Below are 19,884 nucleotides of genomic sequence, written 5' to 3'. Positions count from 1 at the left end.
CCAGGACACCCTTCAGGGCAAACCAGCCAGCCCCACCCATGCACCAGGCCTTTATCCAATATAGTAAAAGGGTAATATGCCTCCCAGCACCAGGATCAGCGGAGCCGTGAGGCCTCCTGGCCCCTGACTGGAATTGAACCTGGGACCCTTCAGTCCACAGGTCGACGCTCTATCCACTGAGCCAAACTGGTCATGGCTATGCTGCTTATTTTTAATGCCTGAGTCATATCCCATTGAATGGAGATGATATAATTTGTTAATTCTTTAATTTCTTTGTGACAGTAGTTAATGCTTTGGATTTAAAACTTTACTTTTTTTTCATATTACTTCCTTAAAGTCTTTGAAATAGAAATGCTGGGTATTGTTATGTTGTGATTTGTGATTATTTGAGATATATTTTTCTCCTTTAGGTATACTCGGGATAATAATGTTCTAAGCCTAGAACAGAGAAAATTTTATGAAGAAAATGGGTTCCTTGTCATTAAAAATTTGGTATCTGATGCTGATATCGAACGCTTTAGGTATGGTAACTATCTGTTATTTTACAGAAGTATATGTTTATGCATGTGATGGGAATATAGTAAGATTAGCTTGTGCACTTTTAGTGATTTGGCTCCTTAGGAAACTGGGCTCTGGAGCCAGACTGGCTGACTTTAATATTAGCCCCACCACTTAACATTGTGTGTCCTGGGGCAGTTTACTTACCCTTCCCATGTCTCTGTCCCACATCTGTAAAATGGGGGTAATAATAGTACTTATGACCTAGAGTCGTTGTTAGGACTAAATAAGGTAAACATATTGAGAGAAGACTTGGAACAGGGCCTGAAGTGCTGCTGGTGCTACAGAAGTGTTTGCTATTCTTCAGGTGTCACCAAATCACATGTATTTCTCCAAATGGTCTTCTAAGCTAAGGAATATTTGAGTTCTGGTAGTTCTGCGAGAATTCCAGTCTCGCAGTTAGGAGGCAGAGACTTCTGAGTTGGCGGTTTTCTCCTCCTTTCCTAATAAGAATTATTCAACCTGGGGCTGGAGGCCAACTTAGTGCAGAGGGAATACCTCCCCACCCCAATCTGTGAATTGTTCCCAGAACTGGGTCAGGCAGATGCTTGGAGCCAGCAGTAAGGACATCATTTGCCAACTTAATTTTCTAGGAGTGAGTTTGAAAGACTCTGCAGACAAGAGGTAAAACCACCTGGATTAATGTTAATGAAAGATGTGACCATTGCAAAATCAAAATATGCTCCAAGTGAAAAAGTGATTACCAAGGCCCAAGATTTCCAAGAAGATGAAGAACTCTTCAGATACTGCACTCTCCCTCAGGTTCAAGACCTTGAATATGTTTTCCTCTAAGCTAATAGCCCATTTGCATGCTTGCTTCCAAAATCTGTCTTTTTACTTTACCTATCATCTTTCTGCTGTGGTCCTAGAGCAGTGGTTCTCCATGGGAGATGATGGTATTTGCAATGTCTGGAGACATGCTTGGTCATCACACATGGACAAGGAGGGATGGTGTGCTACTGGCTTCTAAGGTGTAGAAGCCAGAATGATGCTAATGGGGCTCTAGGACCCTATAAGGCACAGAATAACCCCCTCCCCGAGACTAATGATTATTCAGCCCCAACTGTCAGTAATGCCCCGATTGAGAAACCCCACTGTAGAATTTGCTAATTACCTCTGGCTGAGAAAGGGAAGGAATTCTGTGTTAAAGAGGGAGTCTTGCTTACACTTGATGCAGGCGTACCAAAGGGTGAAATTGCTGAAGCTATTCAGTGTAAATCCATTTCTTTGTTTGTTTGTTGGTTTGTTTTGTTTTGTTTTATGAATCTGGTCAGCAGAACTGTGAGTTTGATTTTAAATTTAAACTAGTTTTTAAAATAATTATTCTTCTTTCAGAGCAATTCATACTTACGAAAATATCCAAGTAGTCCAGAGAGGCATAAAGTGAAAAGTAAAGTCTCCCACCCGTAGCCTCTTCACTGTTCAGCTTTCTTACGCACTCATCTGGAATTATTTTGTGTGTGTGCAAGCATATGTGTATGCTCCCTCCTTGTAGGATGGGAACATACTGGTTGTCACCTTGTTTTTTCCATTTCTGGTAGGTCTTAGACATCTTTCCATTAGTATCTCTGGATCTGCTTATATTTTTAAAACTACTGTGCATTATTCCACGGCACACATGTACCCAGTTCATGAACCATCCATTTAGAATGGCTTTAAAGGAGACATTACATATAGTGCTTATTAGAAATTATAACCCAAGGGCTGTCAGAGAATTTGACTCATGAAGAAAGACTGTACAGGTCTGTGATGTCCAGCCCCATGCGTTGGTGGACGGAGGGGAAGTGGCCCTTCTGGACCGTCCGTTCATTTGAACCTCATGTTATGTGATGGACATGGAAGCTGTGTGGGTGGGTCAAGGAGGAAAAGCTCGAGATCGGAGGCCACTTGTGGTAAATGAAGCATTATTGGGATTTTCAGGTTTCCTACATTTCTAAAGTATGACCCATGTCCCTGGTGGTTCATGCAATAATTTTTAGAAGGTATGCAATGTTTTAATAGCTATCTAGTTTAATGTGTATTGAAAAGTAACCAGCACATCTAACCCATGATTTTGAGAATATTATTAATCAGGATAAGACTAAGTTAAAAGGAGTTAAAGAATTATTAGCTAACTATATTGGGAAATCCTGCAAAGTATGGCAAAAATGGTGAGGATGGCTTTTGAATGAGGTTTAGAAAATACTGACCTAAGTGAAAAACAGAAAAATGACAGGCTTTATAAAAAACAAGTATCAGGCCTGACTCCTCAGGCTTATTCCTCATACTCAAAATTATTCCAAATGAGTACAAAATTTGTGCACAGGTGGGATCCTTAGGCCTGGCTGGCAACCAGGGCCGATCAGGTTCCCCACCTCCCCGCCTTCTCCTTCCCTTGCTATCCGAGTCCTCCACCACCACCCACCCCTGGCTCCCCATCCTAGCCCAGGGCCCAGCCCCTATTAGGCACGATCAGAACCTGCCAGCCAGGGGGAGAGACTGGGAGGCTGGCCAGCACGGGGAGGGCCCAACCACCACAATGGCAGGCGGGCGGTGGGCCTATCAGGGCTTGCCAGCTGGGTTGGGGGTGGGGGGTGGAGGGACAGGAGAAGGGACCTGGGAGGTTGGCTGCTGGCCCCAAGGAGGGAGCCGGCCCTCGGCCCCCCTGGGAAAGGGGCCGCGTCCACCGCTACCCACCCCAGTTCCCCATCCCAGCCCCAATTGGGTGATTGGGGCCTGCCGGCTGGGGGCAGCTCCTGCATTGAGCGTGTGCCCCCTGGTGGTCAGTACATGTCATACCGACCGGTTGTTCTGTTGTAACAGTTGCTTAGGCTTTTATATATATAGATTCCTTACACACAAGATACCAAATAGTGAGAAAGCAGTAAAATGTGCTTCATTTTTTGGAGTCAGAATTGGAGTTTGAATATCAACTTTTCATGTCGCTGACTCTGCCACCTTGGGCAATTTATCAGCCTCAGGCTTATTCATGTGGGATATTTGTTTTAAAGGATTACTATTTAATGGGGACATTAATTTTCAGGGATTACTGTGAGGCTTAATTGGGCCGATTTCATAAAGCCCCTGGCAAGTAGTAGGCATTCAATGTTGAGTCCTTTCTGTACTTCACCCCTCCCCAGGAGGGTTAGGTGCTGGAGGCAACAGCGCAGCTGCTGGAGCCTGTGACTAATTCAGCCCTCCCTGTCACGTGCTCTCATTGCGGCTTATTCTTCATAGCATGTGTCTCATCCACAACTGCCCATGTCGTCATTGTTTATCTTCCCACCAGACTGTAATATAAACTCTTCGGGCAGCTCACCGTGGTGTCCTGTTCCCTGTCACTCTGCCTGGTTCGCAGACCTCAGTAAAGAGCTGAGTGATAGCCACACTGACTGTGAGGTCCTCTGAGCTGCTGTTCTCCTTTCCTCTGGGCTCCTCATGGCAGCTGCATGTGGGCTGGGTCCTGTCATGGTCCCTTCCTGTGAACAGTCTCCATGAAGGAGGAGGAAGCTGGCTTCTCACTGGGCAACTGTCGTCAGCTTTGATTGAGAGGAGGTGGGGAGGCATGAACCACCTGTCCTTCCCAGTTGATCTCTCATAGAAACTTCCATCTCTCTTGTAGAAAAAACGGTTATGTTTCCAATAGGCTCCAAAAAGCCTGTTAATTCAGAGTGTTAGAAATTTCCAGTAATTTCCAAGTGCTCACTTTTTCAAATTTCCAGTGATTTCCAAGTGCTTTGTTTGCAATGTTGTGAGATTGGCTTTGTTAAACTACTGTCATCTTGACTCTCATTAAGATAGTTGTACTTTGTGCCACTCACTTGTGCATCTGATTTCTCATGAACTCCCCCCCCCCCTTTCCTTTAGATTCTGAAATATGTGGAGTGCTTCACTGGACCCAACATTATGGCCATGCATACCATGCTGATAAACAAACCTCCCGACTCTGGTAAAGGGCTCTTATTTGTTCAGGGGAAGGAAAAATGTTTTGTTAAAATACATAAGGTTGATGTTCTAACTATAGCCATGTGTATAAGTGCTAAACTTTGCATAAGTGAGTATGTGTCCTGTTAAAAGAGAGACAACAGGCCTAAAATGGAATCCCTTGCGCTAGCCCACATCAGCAAGCTGAGCCTTAATACCTAACCAAATCGCAGTTTCAGTTCCTCCCAGGAAGAAAATCTTAACCAGTCAATGTCAGCACTAGTGAGGTCATCTGCCCAATAGTCCCCCTGCCCCTCCCCTAAAGGGACCGCCTGAACAGTCCTCTTCTCCAGTAACTTCCTTATCCCTCCACCATCTGCCTACCAAAGCCTTCCATTTGGTAAGCTCCTCTGAGCTCCTTCTATCTGCTACACTGAATGCTGCTCAATTCGTAAGTCATTCAATACAGCCAATCAGATCTTTAAATTTATCCACTTGAATTTTGTTTTTTACAGTACTTTAATTCAAAATAGCTTATATCATAACAACATTTAGTATAATAGTGATTTCATATATTAACTGTAGGGTTATTACTGCTGGATTTTCAGATGATAGGATTCTTAAAAATTCAGGTTTATAAACAACTCTTTCTATCACATAAGGACCTATTATTCAACATCTCTAAGCTTTATTAACCATCCTCATCTGTGATAGTGTAAATTCTGCCTTTGTTATTATTATTATTAACACAATTAAACTATTTTTGTAAATCACATTCTACAGTTGTTATTAAAATTTATTGTGCTTTCTAAAATATAGCTTCTAAAACCTTACTTCCTGAGGAACTGATTTGGACGGTAGTACTCAGGAATCTGCATGTTATTTACCATCCCCTGATATTCTTATGCAGATGGCTGGTGGGCCATGCTGAGGAATGTTGCTAGACCAGCAGTAGTAAATTGGCCATCAGAGATCTCTTCATCTTTGCTACTTTTTCTTCCTCGAGGGCCAGGAGAGGCTTCTGTGATAGGCCTGTGGCTTCACGTCACCAAGTCTCTCCTCCCTGGATGTCTTGCCTGGAGAGATCAGGGAGCCTGGTGAATCAGATTCAAAGAGCAAAACCAGGGAGAAATGTAAATGTGGTCGTGGCATCTCTGATTCTGCACAGTGGTTATATACCAAATGCTTCTAGTTTGGTGAGGAAACCTCTTAGGGCTTTTTTATTTAGTTAGCTAATTAAAAAAAATTTTTGCAGACTATCAGGGGACCTCAAAGATGACCACTCTCTTCAGTGTAATTAATTAAACTTTGTTTTTTAACACTAGGCCCTATGCCCAAACCAGTTAGAAAGGAATAAAGCACAATAGAGATGATGATATATGTATGACTTGCTAGAAAATAGTGTATGTGAGTGCTCAGCTACCAGAAACCCAGATAAAGGAGAGGATCTGGAGCCCTGTGTTGATTCGATATTCCAGTTTGGTGCTTGTCACCTGAGACAGATTTTCTGGAATCTAGAACATTGTTTCATTTGTTTGGCTTTTGCAGGGATTGGTCATTATTCTGGGTTTTCAGGCAGAAGAGAAGAATTCTGAGCGTCTTTTAACAGTAGGTTCCATTTCAGGCAAGAAGACATCCCGCCACCCCCTGCACCAGGATCTGCACTACTTCCCCTTCAGGCCCAGCAATAGCATTGTTTGCGCTTGGACGGCCATGGAGCACATTGACCGGAACAACGGCTGTCTGGTGGTGCTCCCGGGCACACACAAAGGCACCCTGAAGCCGCACGATTATCCCAAGTGGGAGGTAGGTCTGCTTAGCAGCTGAGTCTTGATCAGAATCTTTCGTTGTTTTGATTTCCCATCAGTCTACATAAAGAGCTTTACCAATGAGATGGCATTTCCTTTCACAGCCAAACATTGGTCTAGGATTTGGAATCCCAATCAGGGAAAATTCAAGGGTGTTAGATAAAGTACTCATTTTTGCACTTTCAACAAGGGTTTGAAAGCCAATCAACATGGGGAACTTTGGTAGGTGATTCGAGATTATAGAGCCTAATTTGCAAAGGTAAGACATACACATTGCAAGACCAGATGCATGTGCCAAGTGCCAAGTAATTCTTACACAGTGATTGGTGGCTCTTGGAGTGAAAAAGAGGGAGGGCTAATCTTCCAGCTGGAGAGACCAGCAGAAGCTCTGGGGAGGATGGAGCAGTATTCCATCGCATGGCTGTCCCACGGTTTACTGATTCAACTGTTGATGCTGAAGGACTGTTAAATGCTTTTGAACTCAGAAGTGACGAGACCAATCTGGTTCTTCAAGACCACTAATCTTGGGGTGTGGCACGGGATGTATTGAAGATGTAGGAGTACAGAAGCAGGGAAACCACAAAGGAGACTTTAGTGCTTTAGGTGTAAGGCAATACATCTTGCAGCCCCAGAATGATGGTCAGAATGGGAAGAGCACCTGTTACTAAGGCAGGAAGAGTGAATGTGGTCCTGTAGGAAGTAAAGAGAATATAGCTTTAAAGACTTCTGTCTCAGTGAGACTCGGTGTGCTGATGATTAGTGTTAAGTAAAAAAAAAAAAGAGTCTGGATTTTGATAGAAAACTGAAATTGTGGGATTTGTCAATTAAGGTGAGATTTAGGGAAGGTTTGGTGCAAGCAAAAGGGAGTGTTTTGGAGAGCTGCGGGGTCTTGCTGAGTCCCTGGAAGGCTGGCTAGGCCTGCTGGGCTGGAAAGTGGGCATTGTAGCTCGGTGGGAAGAGTAGGTTGGGGCACCTGGTGTGGGCAATTGAACCCTGGCTATGTCCGGTCCCTTCCATCCTCTGCTCAGATTTGAATCTGAGTGGCCGAAATGGGAAGTCAGTTTGGCTTAGCTTGGGTCGCATATCCACCCTGGCCAGGAGAGAAGTTGCCTGGATCGAAGTCCTAACAGAGTTCAGTCTTAGGAGGGGAGATGGGATGCTGCCTCTACCCTAGAACAGCAGCCCCACCCCCTCATAAAGGCTTGTAAGCTTTAATTCACTTCTCACTGTAGTTTTTAATAAAGACATAACTTTTCCTTAAAGCAATAACTAACTTTGGAAACAGTTATAAACAAGCACAGTGTTATAATTTGCAATTCTTCTTTCTTTACTCTGGATGAGACATGAGCTCAGAAAAATTGAACATTTTTTCTCCCCTAGTTTTGGAGAATAGTTTCTCAGAGATACTCCTGAATAATAGGAGAATCATTTATGCAAAGTTCCAGATGAGGAGTCTGTCATGCTGAGAAATAATGATCATGGGTTCGGGCTGTAAAGTTCTCCTGCATTAACTGAAAAATGCAAAGCTGACCTAGAGCTTCATTTATTATTCAGTAACTAAGGGTAGGAGGAAATTCCAAAGTTTTTATTTGGTCAAAAAAAATATCTGTGATTTTAATATCAACAGGTGACTTTTAAAAACCAGACATCTGAGAAGCTTTTGTATATTTACATTTTTTAAAAGAATCTAACATCTCCTCTTGGAAGAACTTAGAGTACCTCTGCTTTTCCTGATGATCTATAAAGTTTGTAATTACTGGCTTCCTCAAATACAAACTTGGCTCTCATTTGTGTTCTAGGGGGGAGTTAACATAATGTTCCACGGGATCCAGGACTATGATGAAAACAATGCCCGGGTTCACCTTGTGATGGAGAAGGGAGACACCGTTTTCTTTCATCCTTTGCTCATCCATGGATCTGGTCAGAACAGAACTCAAGGATTCCGGAAGGTATGCATTAATATAACAGCACTTTTCAACAATGAATGGTCAAACACAAAAATGCCAAGATATATTGAAATTTAAAAGATTTGACACTTTTGCCGTGGCTGGTATGTGCAACGGTTAGAGCATTGGCTTGTGCACCAAAGGGTCATGGGTTCCATTCCCAGTCAAGGGCAGGTACCTGGGTTGCAAGTTTGATCCCTGACCCTGTTTGGGGCATGTGTGGGAGGCAACCAATCCATGTGTCTCTCTCAACAACGATGTGTGTGTGTGTGTGTGTGTCCATATCTCTCTCTCTCTCTCTCTCACCCCTCCTTCCCCTTCACTCTCTCTCTCTCAAAAAGAAAAATCGCTGGAAAAAATATCCTTGAGTTAAAAGATTTGTGACTTTTAACTAAACTAGCCTTTAGTCTAACTTAATTGCCAGGAAATATATTTCATGCTTTTTTTTTTTTTTAATATATTTTATTGATTTTTACAGAGAGGAAGGGAGAGAGAGATAGAGAGTTAGAGACATCGATGAGAGAGAAACATCCATCAGCTGCCTCCTGCACATCCCCCTCTGGGGATGTGTCCGCACCCCAGGTACATGCCCTTGACCGGAATCGAACCTGGGACCCCTCAGTCCGCAGGCCGCCGCTCTATCCACTGAGTCAAACCGGTTTCGGCTATTTCATGCTTTTTTTGCTCAGGTCAGTAAGAAGCCAGGTGACCTCAGGACCTAATTGCCAGGAAATATATTTCATGCTTTTTTTGCTTAGATCAGTAAGAAGCCAGGCGACCTCAGGATCCCATTCATGATTTGCTTCAGAGCCAGAGCTTACTTGGGAGCTGATGGCCTGTGCTTTGGAGGCAAAAACCATTGCTGACATACTAAAATAATAAAGTTTTGAATGTATATAGCTCATAGTAACCAAATAACAGAAAAGTTTATATTATCATTGCTATTGAAAAAAATATTATTGATCCAAAAGAAAGGTTCTGAATTTGGCTATCCAGAAATCAGATTTAGCAGGCAGCCATTGTTTTCACCCCTCAGTGTTAGAGCATTTTTAAAATATATATATTTTTATTGATTTCATAGAGGAAGGGAGAGGGAGAGAGAGATAGGAGCATCAATGAGAGAGAGAATCATTGATTGGCTGGAGATCAAGCCTGCAACCCAGACATGTGCCCTTGACAGGAATCGAACCTGGGACGCTTCAGTCCACAGGCCAACGCTCTATCCAGTGAGCCAAACCAGCCAGGGCTTAGAGATTTTAAACTTAATGATTTCATTGCTTACATTAAAACTTGACAAATTTCTCATAAATTCTCAATTTCTCATTTCTCTAAAATTCAGCAGCACACCTGGAAGTACAGTGGTGTGGACTCACATTTCCCCCTTGATTACATGACTGTCAGTACTAAGTATTGGGGGCTTCTTTGGGCTGAGTGAGGCTGTTCGTTTGTTACACCAACACCTGTTGTCTCCCTGAGGCGAAGGGTTAGTTGCCAGGTTTCATCTTTCATTCATTCATATTTGCACTGGGCTCAGCAAGGCCAGGATGAGGGTAAGGTGAGAAGGCACTCTCTTCAGGGGCCAGTATTTTAAAAAATCAAAATTACTGCAAGAAAATCCATGATGAGCACAATGCCAACATTTTGAATCTGAGTGGCTTCAGTGGGAGGTTCTTCACGAGATCAGGCTCTTCGCTAGCACAGACCTCAGCACTGTCAAGAGTGGGCGGCATTGGCACCACAGTACAAAAAATGAGGAGTTTAATATACTGACTCTGCAATTTTTCAATATTTTTTCAACTACTTTAATGTTTGGAGAAACACTAACCTTTAAAAAATACATAAAAACATGTATAAAGGATGCACACTTCCCCTTGCACTGGGGCTCCCATGGGACACGGAGCTTGTGACCGCTCTGCCTAGAAATGTGATGTTTGGGGCAAAGTGGGAAGTTCTGACAGGTGTGGTCGCCTTAAGGTAACTGACCTGTGCCTGGGAAGGTGCGTTTGAGGTAGTGCCCTGCAGCAGATCTGTTTATAACTTTTCCAAGAATGGGAAGGGCCAAGTAACTTCTGCCTTGCCTGCATAAGGGAACAAGACAGGTATCTGCTGTCAGACTTCAAATGTCCTTTTGATTCAAAAGGGGGGTGTATTATTTTCCTTTGCAAGGTGCTCCCCCCCACACACACACACACAATCTGTGGCCATTGAAATAACAAGCCATCACAAACTTCATTGAGAAACTTTTGTGACTAAGATGATGAAAAACCCTGGAATACATTCCCTTTAAGCATTTGGGGATATCTACTTCTTAGAAACATTAAATGTTAAAAAGTTAAAGACCTCTGACTTAACCGAATTATGTTCCCTGCCCTATAAATGCCTTTTGAAAGTAAATATCACACATAGTTAAAAACCTCTTGTAACTTCTCAAGTAGCCTTTAGCTGGGAGGAGAAAAGGCTACTGAGCCACAAAGAGACTGACTTAAGGCGCCATGGAACAGCTTTTAGTCTAGAAATCAAACGCTGAGGGAAATAACTGACTTTCTAAAAGAAACCTTGCTTGGTTGCTGGTGTTGATGGGATTTTATCCCTTAATATTAATTGGTTCACTTTGCCCAGGCAATTTCCTGCCATTTTGCCAGTGCCGACTGCCACTACATCGATGTGAAGGGCACCAGTCAAGAAAACATTGAGAATGAAATTGTGTCATTAGCAGAAAAATTGTATGGAGTGAAAGAAGGTGTCTCCCTGAAGGTATGTGTACAAAATGGCAAGATAAAGATCTCGGTTTTTGTCTTCCCTTCAGATGCTTACCAATCCTCCTTGTTGATTTAATTTGAGGGTGTAAGCTGCCTGTGGTGAGAGCTCTTTGCAGAAACGTGGCTGAGACCCACGAAGAATGCCCATGGAATTTCAGTTTGCACTTGCTTCCCCAGTATGGGGAGCTGATGGCCTGCCGGCTTCTTTGTGTCTTTGGGCTGTCCTGGTGTATGCAGGCTACCTTGTTCCAGGACAGTCAGATAGGATAGAAAATAGGAAACATACTTAGAGGACGGGAAATGAAGGACGACAGGCTACCTCCTGAATGCACACAGGAAAGTTAAAGGTTTGGACTAGCAATCACAGGCCTCCTTTATTTGTACAGAACAGATATTTATACAACTGGAAATCCAATAGGACTCCCAGGAAGCAATTCTTAGGCAAGTGTTTGTTTGCATGTACAGAGATAGATCGCTAATGCTTATCAGTAAGAGGTGTGAGATACTTCATATGCTTTCCTAATTCATACACATCACTTTTAAATTATTTGTTTTTAATTAGTGGACATTCAGTGCTGATGAGGATCAATAGAAAAATTCTCAGTCAAGGCAAATAGACATATTTGCTTTGTAGACTATGTACATTTTAGCCTGGGAACCAAGAAGCTGATCTGCTTTTAAATGAACAGTAGGTAGTCATAAGTGCATGCACTTCCTCTGGGGTGGCATGACCCTCCCACAGGCGGAGCCTTCCCGTCCTGTGAAGAGCGCTGCACACCAGTTTGTCGGGAATCATTTTCTGAACACCTTCCCAGCTCAAGAATCTTACTTCGCCCTTTACTACTCTCTCCCTTTAGAATCTATGAATATACCCACCTCTGAAAATGCTCTGATCTCACATTTGCAGATTCTAGAAACTATCGTCCCTCTCCCTTTGTCCAGTATGTAAAAGGACTTACAAAGGCAACGTGGTTTGTCAACATAGTTGTGGTTTCCGTCCAGCACCCTGAATTTTAAGGCAGGAAAAAAGTATACATTCAGTTTGAGGTTTGTCATTATTGCACTAAATGAGTTACCTCCTGTATTTATTTTAGTTACCTTCTAAGTTACAGTTTATCAATTTCATGTACAATAACAATACAAACTTTTGCTCTGTAGTTCTTTTAAGGTAACAACAAAAGCATTTCACACTCTTTTTCTTATTTTCTTCACCAAAATCCAGTGCAGCAGTCATTAGAGCTGCATGCTCCTAATGAGAAAATAGCCCAAAGGTGGGCCTGTTACGTGACACAAGCTAGACTTCAGAGTCAGGTCGAATTCCAAAATCGTTCTTCTCTCTATACCTTGGTGGTTGCTCAAAAATAAACAAGAAGTAAGAAATAAATTTAAAAGTTTGAATTGTTTTATGAAGAACAAAGGAAAAGCAAATAAACCAGTAACCTATAGTATCATTGGCATGGTTATGACCTAATCAGGGGTAGATGACTCAAAATGAGCCAGGCAAATCACCCGACGGGAGGCAGGAAGATGGGTAGGGAACTGTCTGTACTGTGACCGAGCATAATAATCAGCCGCCTGCGGACCTGTGATCAACAAGAGGACCCAGTACAACAGGGTTGACAGCTTGGGGACTCCTTGCCTTAGATTGTTTAACATGATATTAGATGTTGCAAATAAATAAGTCGGAGTCTCAGAATATGGCTTATCTTCTAACTGATAGGACTATTGTGGAGGCTTCCATGTCCCACCCCCTCCCCTCCGCCCCCCATTTAACCATTTGTAGATGCTAGAAATTTACTTTCTTTTATGGTGAAGAGACAAACTGAAGTGTTCCATAAACTCCTTTTGTTTGGCATTATTTCCAGGATGTTTGGAGATTTCGAGGACGGCTTGTGAAAGGACAAAGAGTTAACCTTTGAAACAGCTCTTTGCTATAACTCTTTTAAAGAAATCAAAATGAAATAAGGTGTCTAAGGAAAATATTTTCTTGATGAGATGACATAATCTTTTCTATCGCTTGTTAACAAATCAAAATCAGGTACCTAATTGCATGTGGGTAATTTTGCAGTGCAGTGGTGTTGCTTTCATGAATGTAAAAACAGCAAAAGTGAAATGGTATTTGTTTTAAGGAAAATGAAGTTAGGGTTGCAGCCAAAATAAAGGTAATTCTGTGTAACTTAAGTGTGTTAAATCCGTTCGTTTATTTTTTCATTCAATTCGCTCTTTAAAAAAAATTATTTATTAAATTGATGGGGCCAATTAGCTCTTTACCCAAGCAGAAATAAATGCTTTGAAACTCAGGTTGGGCTGCGTTCTATATCCCTCTCCTGGGAAACACACCACCTACTTACTTCATGTCACGAGATACTTCTTTTCAAATACAGGACACTGTACAGCGAGGCCCACGGCCTGGAGGGCACGGGAAGGGCATCGTGGAGGTGGATGCTTGTGATCTGGCACAGCATTCCTTCCCTGCCTCTTCCCTCCAGCCCCCTCCCTAGGAAAATGGACTGTCCAAGTCTTTCTAAAGGAGGAAGACAAGGGTACCATCTGCTATTTCTTATTGGGTAGGGCAGCCGAAACCCTCCAGGATTTATGAATTAAACCTAACCTCTTTCAAGGTACAGGGAAAGTTTTAGACACTTCTGGTGTGGCAATTGAATGAGCAAGAACTGGAGGAATTTATCCTATCAGAGCATCGTCTTTCTACACCAGCTGAGGGCAGCAAGGAGACACAGTCTTTTTTGTGGGTTGTTTTTTTTTTTGGTTTGTTTTTTCTAGTTTAGTAAGAAAGAAATAGAGTCCTTTTCTTGCCATTCCGCAGAACACAGTTCCTAAATCTAGTTTCATTGTGTGTGGGATTTTTTGTCGGTGTCCCTTGTAAGGACATGCAGTTTAAGCTCAGTTCCACCTGCAAACTGGGCAAACAAGAGTATCACTGACGGGGACTAAGGAAATTGGATTATGGAATAATTAAAAATAAAATGTACATAAGGAATGCCAGTGTGAACAGCAAGTATGGAGCACTGTCCAGCATTCCTTGGGCATTTTGTCTGTGGAACAGAAAGGGCTGATCTTAGAGATTGCTGAGTCTCCTGGGACTCAACTCTCCCCAGAGAAATGAAGGGAAGGCCTTCTGCTACCTGGGCAGCAGCTAGAGCAGAGCACTCAGTCCCCACCATCCAGCCTACACCCCTGGGGGCGCTGTGCCAGCACGGGCCTGGGTCCCGCTCCAGGAGCCTGAGCTGACCAAGAACCTCTTGCTTCCTCTGCAGTCTCCTGCCTTTTGACCTAAGAGGCTGCACCACAGCCCTTTTCCTGAGCGCCCCAGCTTTGGGAGTGGCACCTGGGGGGCTGGGGTTGTTGGTGCACCAGCCTTAACCTCCATCGCTTGGAAGCTGACCTGTCAGGGATCTGAAGAGCATCCCGGTCAGGGTGGCTCTGAGCCCCTGTCCGAGGATGACACTTGAGGTGCCTTAGCTTTACTCTAGGGCAGGGGTCCTCAAACTTTTTAAACAGGGGGCCAGTTCACTGTCCCTCAGACCGTTGGAGGGCCGGACTATAGTTTAAAAAAAATAAAACTATGAACAAATTCCTATGTACACTGCACATATCTTATTTTGAAGTAAAAAAACAAAACGGGAACAAATACAATATTTGTATTTGCATGTGGCCCGCGGGCCGTAATTTGAGGACCCCTGCTCTAGGGTCTAGGGATGTGCTTCTCAGACCTGACCACACATTCCAATCTCCCTGGTGCTTTAAAAATACCATTGCCTGGGTTTCAACCCCCACAGTTCTCTCTCTCTGTGTGTATGTGTGTGTGCACACGCATAATTTGAAAAAATCATGTCTTTTTTTATCAGCAAGTGCTGATTAAAAAGCCCCTGTATCATTTAATTTTTCCAGCTTTATTAAGGCATCATGAACAAATAGAAATTGTATATATTTAAGATGTACAATTTAATGTTTTATGTACATATACATTGTGAAATAGTCATCACAAGCTAGTTAACATATCCATCACCCCAACTTCTAAGGTTCTTATTCAATTATTCTGAGGTCTGGGCATCAGTATCTTTTTTTTACAGACATTTGAGGTGATTGTGATGAACAGCTAAGGCTGAGCATCAGCCCATGAGCCAGAAGGTTTGATTCTGGTCAGGGCACATGCCCAGGTTGTGAGTTTGAACCCCAGTAGACGCATGCAGGAGGCAGCCAACCAACGATTCTCTCTCATCATTGATGTTTCTATCCTCTCTTACTTTTCCTTCCTCTCTCTGAAGCAATAAAAATATATATTTTTAAAAAGTCCCTGAATCATTTCACTTTTCTCTGCTTTAGTGAGGTAGAATGGACAAATAGAAATTGTATATATTTAAGGTATATAGCATTGGCCCTTCCATTTTTGTGCTCAAGGCTGTTATCACCTCCCCCTGGACAGACTGGGATTGCCCCAAAGCAAGATCAGGTTGCTAACACTTGTATCATGCCTTACTATGTGGCAAGCACTTAACTCTTACTGCTCTTTTAATCTCATAACAACTTTACAGGGATAATGCAATCATTATCCCAATTTTATATATGAGACAACTCAGGCAGGCACAGAGAGGTTCAGTAACTTGCCTAAGGTCACACAGCAAATAGTGAAGCTAGGATTTGAACCCCAGCAGTAGGGCTCCTTGCCACTTTGTCATTGGAATAATGCATTAAAAGATCACATATAACATTCTATATATCTTAGCTAATGACTTTTTGTATAATGTTTAAAACATTTACTTTTTCCCCCAAAAGTGTTAGCTCTATTATAATTCACCTTATATTTCTTTTTCTTTTTTTAAAATATATTTTATTGATTTTTTTACAGAGAGGAAGGTAGAGAGATAGAGAGTTAGAAACATCAATCAGCTGCCTCCTGCACATCTCCCACTGGGAATGTGCCCGAAACCCAGGTACATGCCCTTGACCGGAATCGAACCCGGGACCTCTCAGTCCGCAGGCCGACGCTCTATCCACTGAGCCAAACCGGTTTCGGCCACCTTATATTTCTTGAAATGTAACAGGGCAGACAGTAAGAGTGATCTCTAATAGAGACATTGGTTGTGTTTATGGAAGCCAGTGTTATAAAGGGATTCTATTGTATGTACAGACTGTCCAGAATCTGCCAATAAAGAATTGTCAATAAACGAACAGGATATAGAATCATAAAATATACCAAACATAAGAGCTGGAGAAGGTCCTATGGATCATGTAGTCCAGCCCTCAGATTTATTTATTTGTTCATTCATTCATTCATTCATTCAAGTATCAGCACTCTTTGAGGACTTTATATGTGACAGGCATATGCTGGGTGTGAAGCACATCAAGATGGCTAGAGCAACTTTTCTGACCACAACGAGTTCAGCCCCAGGCTCTGAGAGTTCTGAGCTCAAAGAAATCTCTGGACTGAAACATGTATCAGCAATTGCTAATCATGAAGTAGAATTTTTAAAAAACCAACAATACCTTAAAATGTCTATGATCTGTTCATTTCTATAAGGAATGTATTCGGCCCTAGACAGTTTTGCTCAGTGGATAGAGAGGTCCCGGGTTTAAATCTGGTCAAGGGCACATCCCTAGTTTGCGGGATTGATCCCCAGTAGGAGGCATGCAGGAGGCAACCAATCAATGATTCTCTCTCATCATTGATGTTTCTATCTCTCCCTCTTCCTTCCTCTCTGAAATCATTAAAAATAAAAATTTATTTAAAAAAAGAAAGTATTTGTATATGTATTACTGTATTTAAAAATTAATTTTGAAAAGTTCATGCAAATTACCCTAGTTAGTAAAAACACAATGTAGTTCATTAGGCTAAGCAAAGGGTTTTGAAAGTTGTTTTATGGTTTTTGTCCTAATGAAAATAGTAGATATTACTGCAGAAACAAGTCGTTAAGTGAAAAGCCTGTTTAAGTTGGGCATGCCTGTTTGAGTTGGGTGCACCTGTGCACTGGCTAGGACCTTGGGTGTAGGAACCAGCTTGAGAACAATGGGACCTACACAACAAGGAGACCGGGCCAGTCCATGACATCTAAGAGAGTTGGACTGCAGGCCGGCTGAACAGGGACACAAGGGCTTTAGGAAACCCAGGACTCCCCCCTCTCCTGCTCCTAATTCTGCTCTTCTCTGTGCAGCTGCTTTGTTCTCTCTCAGATCAGCTTCTCCTGACTCCCAGATACGGTGGAGACTGGCTTCTGCCAATAGTTCTGAATTTGAATCTCCCCTTTCCCACAGAGCAGTCAGACTGTGGAAACCTCACAGTTTCAATTCGGTTTCTCAGGGAAGGGGCTCACTGGCTCACTTCAGGTCAGGTGCCCTGCCCCGATCTGATTATTTTTTAACATTGTAAGCTTCTCCCTTAAATAATGCTAGCAATAGCAAGTAGTCCCAATCAAGTGTGTGGGAGATGAAGGTGGGGGGGAGGGGGGCAGGGAAGGTGTGTTAGGTGAGGCAAGGACAGGGAAGAGAGCTGATCAGAGAAAGTACAGGACAGTCTGTTCATTAGGCAACACATCTCTATTAAAAATACACTGACACAGCCCTGGCCTGGTGGCACGGTTGGCTGGAGTGTCATTCTATGCATTAAAAGGCTGCAGGTTCAATTCCTGGTCAGGCACATACCTGGGTTGTGGGTTTGGTACCCCCCCCCCACTCCACCCCCGGCACACACACACTCCCTACACCCTTGTCAGGGCTCATATGGAAGGCAGCTGATCAATGTTTCTCTTTTACACTCTCTCTCTCTCTCTCTCTCTCTCTCTCTCTCTCTCTCTCTCATTTCTAATCAATGAACATATCCTTGGGTTAAAGGGAAATGAAAAAATAAATACAATGATCCAATCAGCAATTCTTCTGGATAGTTACCTAAAATAATTGAAAATGATCTCAAAGAGATATTTGTACAGTACATTCATAGCAGCATTACTTACAGTAGCGGAAAGGTGAAAGCAACGCCAGAGTTCATCAAAGGATGAGTGGATACAGTAAATGTGGCCTTTACATACAGTGGAATATTATTCAGCCTTAAAAAGGAAGAAAATTCCCACTCATGCTACAGTGTGGATGAACTGTGAGGACGTTATGCTAATACTCCAGTCAGAAAAAGACAGATATTGTATGATTCTATCTGTTTGAGGTACCCAGAGTAATCAATTTTATAGGATAGAAAGCAGAATGGTAGTTGCCAGAGGCTGGGTGGAGGGGGATGGGAAATGAGTGTTTAATGGGTGCCGAGTTTCAGTTTGGGAACATGAAAAAGAGTTCTGGAGATGGATGGTTGCCCAACAAGGTGAACGTACTTAATGCCATTGAACCGTAGACTTAAAAAATGGTTAAGATGGTAACTTTTATGTCGTGGATATTTTACCAAATTTAAAAGAAATAAAACAAAAATAATTTAATCTTTGATAAAGAAAACACATCTTAATTTCATAAGATGTTTGGAAGAAGTATACACTCAATTTTGGCAACCTGATGGAAAACGCTGCTCCCCACTTAGAAAGACTTAGAAAGGGGCACAGGAGTCCAGCCCACCTTTGGCTGGGCCCCTGACTGACTGGGTCAGCTCCAACAGTTAGGTCAGTGCTTCCTGCACACAGGTCAGCACTGGCTCCTGGGCTTCCTGACTCGGCCCTGGGGGTCTGGTCACGGCAGATGGCGGCTCGCCTCTGAGGAAACATCTTTCTTCTCACCAGATCCCTGAGCAATCTCCTCTTGGTCCTAAACTTGCCTATGCTGGTCTGTGGGCATTTCCAAGACCAGTGAGAGCATAGGTAAACACCTGAATTTGTTGCCGCACACAACCACATTAAAACTACAACTAAAAGACAAAACGGATATCATCCAGAATCACGGAAGGCTGACTGAGTGGAAATTCTAAAACTAGAAGGAAAGAGAAAAGCACATGGAGTCTGGTAGGAGGTGCAGAGGTGCGGAAGAGCAGAGGTACGGAGGCAGGCGAAACGGGCTGGCAACTGGGTGTGCTGAGGTCTTTTTCAATCGGGAGGGAAATACAAACTCCCGACTCCTCTGAACTCCAGTGCCGAGCGAGACTCTGGAAACCCACACTCATACAAGGAGAAAATGGGCTGTCTGGCATCGGGCCAGAACTTGAGGGCGGCTTTCTCTCAGAGGTGTGTGCAGCGTTCATTGTTCCTGCATGGGGCAGCGGGACAGAGACCCAGGGATCTATCTGGAGCTGGGCCATCCAGCAACCATAGCTGTTTGCACCACCCTGTGATTCCCTGAGACAGCCCTGTGATTCCCTGAGACGACACCCCATCCAATTTACAACCCCACCCAAGCTGTGAGCAGAGGCTTTTGCATATGAATGGCCTGGCCTTTTGCCTAAACCAGTGGTCAGCAAACTCATTAGTCAACAGAGCCAAATATCAACAGTACGACGATTGAAATTTCTTTTGAGAGCCTAATTTTTTAAACCTAAACTATATAGGTAGGTACATTGTTATTAAGTTAATTAGGGTACTCCTAAGGCTTAGGAAGAGCCACACTCAAGGGGCCAAAGAGCCGCATGTGGCTCATGAGCTGCAGTTTGCCGACCATGGGCCTAACCTAATCTAACAAACTGCAGCTGGGTCAAAGAATGTGAAAGCTTCCAAAAGAAAGCCTAAGACTTGTCAGCAGCCTGCATTGCTTCACAGCTCCATTTCATCTGGGCCCCTCCAAACCCCAAACAAAGAGGAGGAATCTGCAGATTTCTCTGTTGCTCCTGCTGGGTGGCCTCAGGCAGTGGCTGACTTAGCACCCCCTTGGAGATCCAAGAGCCAGTGTACCCAGTGGTGACAGTGAGACCACACCAGATGACAACTCTTCAGATCCATAAGAGACACACTCAGGGAGCAGACCCAGTGAGCG

At 43.2% G+C, this 19,884-nt stretch overlaps 1 protein-coding gene across 1 annotated transcript in view; it reads left to right on the top strand.

The window, feature by feature from the left end:
- The window catches only part of PHYH (phytanoyl-CoA 2-hydroxylase), a 17,213-nt gene extending 4,058 nt beyond the window's left edge, over nt 1–13,155 (top strand). Inside the window, exons 3-9 of the mRNA XM_006776171.2 lie at nt 411–521; nt 1,152–1,320; nt 4,405–4,486; nt 6,086–6,267; nt 8,069–8,218; nt 10,835–10,969; nt 12,840–13,155. Coding sequence (XP_006776234.1) covers nt 411–521; nt 1,152–1,320; nt 4,405–4,486; nt 6,086–6,267; nt 8,069–8,218; nt 10,835–10,969; nt 12,840–12,893 — 883 coding nt within the window. The 3' untranslated portion in view covers nt 12,894–13,155. The remainder of the gene's footprint in view (nt 1–410; nt 522–1,151; nt 1,321–4,404; nt 4,487–6,085; nt 6,268–8,068; nt 8,219–10,834; nt 10,970–12,839) is intronic.
- The last annotated feature ends 6,729 nt before the right edge of the window (nt 13,156–19,884 follow it).

The sequence above is a fragment of the Myotis davidii genome, unplaced genomic scaffold, assembly GCF_000327345.1.
Source record: "Myotis davidii unplaced genomic scaffold, ASM32734v1 scaffold749, whole genome shotgun sequence".
NCBI classification, from domain to species: domain Eukaryota; kingdom Metazoa; phylum Chordata; class Mammalia; order Chiroptera; family Vespertilionidae; genus Myotis; species Myotis davidii.
The sequence above is the reverse complement of the archived record's forward strand: the minus strand, read 5'-3'. Positions and strand labels throughout refer to the sequence as shown.